Source organism: Priapulus caudatus, unplaced genomic scaffold (assembly GCF_000485595.1).
Source record: "Priapulus caudatus unplaced genomic scaffold, Priapulus_caudatus-5.0.1 Scaffold81, whole genome shotgun sequence".
Lineage (NCBI taxonomy): Eukaryota > Metazoa > Priapulida > Priapulimorpha > Priapulimorphida > Priapulidae > Priapulus > Priapulus caudatus.
Window position 1 is genome coordinate 707,197 of NW_014577142.1, and position 2,061 is coordinate 709,257.

At 45.7% G+C, this 2,061-nt stretch overlaps 1 protein-coding gene across 1 annotated transcript in view; it reads left to right on the top strand.

Moving 5' to 3' along the window:
- LOC106821655 (sorting nexin-14-like) overlaps positions 1-2,061 on the top strand; it is a 40,844-nt gene that overhangs the window by 30,165 nt on the left and 8,618 nt on the right. The window contains exons 18-19 of the mRNA XM_014826545.1: positions 1,027-1,147; positions 1,791-1,891. Of these exons, the coding sequence (XP_014682031.1) occupies positions 1,027-1,147; positions 1,791-1,891 (222 nt within the window). The remainder of the gene's footprint in view (positions 1-1,026; positions 1,148-1,790; positions 1,892-2,061) is intronic.

A 2,061-nucleotide genomic window follows, 5' to 3' on the forward strand; every position in this document is an offset into this window, starting at 1 on the left:
TCCACCGCTAGGGGGCGGTTACGAGGGAACGTGGACAGTAAGTGCTTCCACCATCCACCGCTAGGGGGCGGTTACGAGGGAACGTGGACAGTAAGTGCTTCCACCATCCACCGCTAGAGGGCGGTTACGAGGGAACGTGGACAGTAAGTGCTTCCACCATCCACCGCTAGGGGGCGGTTACGAGGAAACGTGGACAGTAAGTGGTTCCACCATTCACCGCTAGGGGGCGGTCACGAGGGAACGCGGACAGTAAGTACTTCCACCGTCCACCGCTAGGGGGCGGTTACGAGAGAACGTGGACAGTAAGTGCTTCTACCATTCACCGCTAGGGGGCGGTTACGAGAGAACGTGGACAGTAAGTGCTTCCACCATTCACCGCTAGGGGGCGGTTACGAGGGAACGTGGACAGTAAGTGCTTCCACCGTCCACTGCTAGGGGGCGGTCAGGAGGTAACGTAAATTTAGAAGGTTGTCGGTAGATGTCTGCAATAGCAGTAAGCATTGTTGCCACTAGGTGGCGGTTAGGAGGGAACATGATTTAGAAGATTGCCTCAAGATGTCTTCAATGACAGTGCAGTGCTGTTACCATTGGTCACTTTGGTGGGGGGGGGGTACATTGAAGGGAAGATGAGTTTTATGTGATCTTAAGATGTCTGCAACAAAAGTAAGTGCTGCCATCTGTCAGCGAGAAGAAAACAATGGCATCGGCTATATAATGAACACAACAAGTTTTTACAATTAGTTCTAATTTGTTCATCATTGATAGCGAATGGTAGAAATTGTTATTTAGGCTTTATTTATTTATTTATGCTACATGCTGTTTTTTATCATTTAACTGCTCTTTTAATTCTGGGAGCTCGACTCATGTTCACCTTTAATATGTTTCTATACTCATCAACATCAAGTATTACTCAGTTACTAGCAACATGTGGTTTGTAGTTTGAGCAAAGAGCTTATAATGATAAGATCATTAATATATTAATTATAATAATTATCAATAATATCATTATAAGCTCTTTGGTTTGAGGCTAAAGTAGTAAATATTTTTCCATTGGCAGATGACATGGAGGATTCTCATTGGACAGTTGAGCGGAGATACAATGAGTTCTATGTGTTGGAAGGCAAGCTAGTGGAATTCCACGGTCCCGGTGAGTTACAAAATATGCTATTACCATCGTCATTTCGTTAGTTTGTCAGTCTTTTGTGTCATGTAGTCGGTTTGCCTGTTGAGCAGTCTTTCTGTAATATTTCATCGCATTGACTCACGGTTGTTGCCTTCTGTGTGTGCGTGCGTCTGTGTGCATGTGCGTGAATATGTGTGTGCGTGAATGAATGCATGTGTGAAGCGTCTACACGTATTCGTGTGTGTGCGTGTGGGTTGCGCGCATACGTGCATGTATGCTTGTGTAGGTGTATGTATGTGTGTGCGTGAATATGTATGTGCGTGAATGAATGCATGTGTGAAGCGTCCACACGTATTCGTGTGTGTGCGTGTGGGTCGCGTGCGTACGTGCATGTATGCTTGTGTGTGCGTGAATGCATGTATGTGCGTGAATATGTATGTGTGTTGCGTCCACACGTATTCGGGTGTGTGTTTAATGTGCCACGTGTGTACGTGCACTCGTGTTTCTACATGAATGTAATGTTAACTAACAGTGGCTGCCGCGTGTGTGTGCGTGTTTCTACATATTACATTCATGTAGAAACACGCACACACACGCGGGAGCCACTGTTAGTCAACATGTAATTACATTCGGTTGACTAACGATGTCTCCCGCACGTGTTTTACAGGATGGTTGGATGATCTGCAGCTTCCAGCGAAGAGAGCGTTCGGCACCAAGACGATGGATTTCACCGAATCTAAACGAGAGGTGTTCGAGTCCTGGCTGCAGGTAAGCGGCATTGGCACCGTGCCAGCGTGTCAGAGCCATGAGGCCATGATAAAAATATTGTTTGTTTGCCCTCACCCGACCGACCCGCCAAAAATGGGCCGACTCAACAATTTTATTGATATTTTTTTTCTTTAATTTTTAAAACAAATTGTGTCACTGTACATTATATA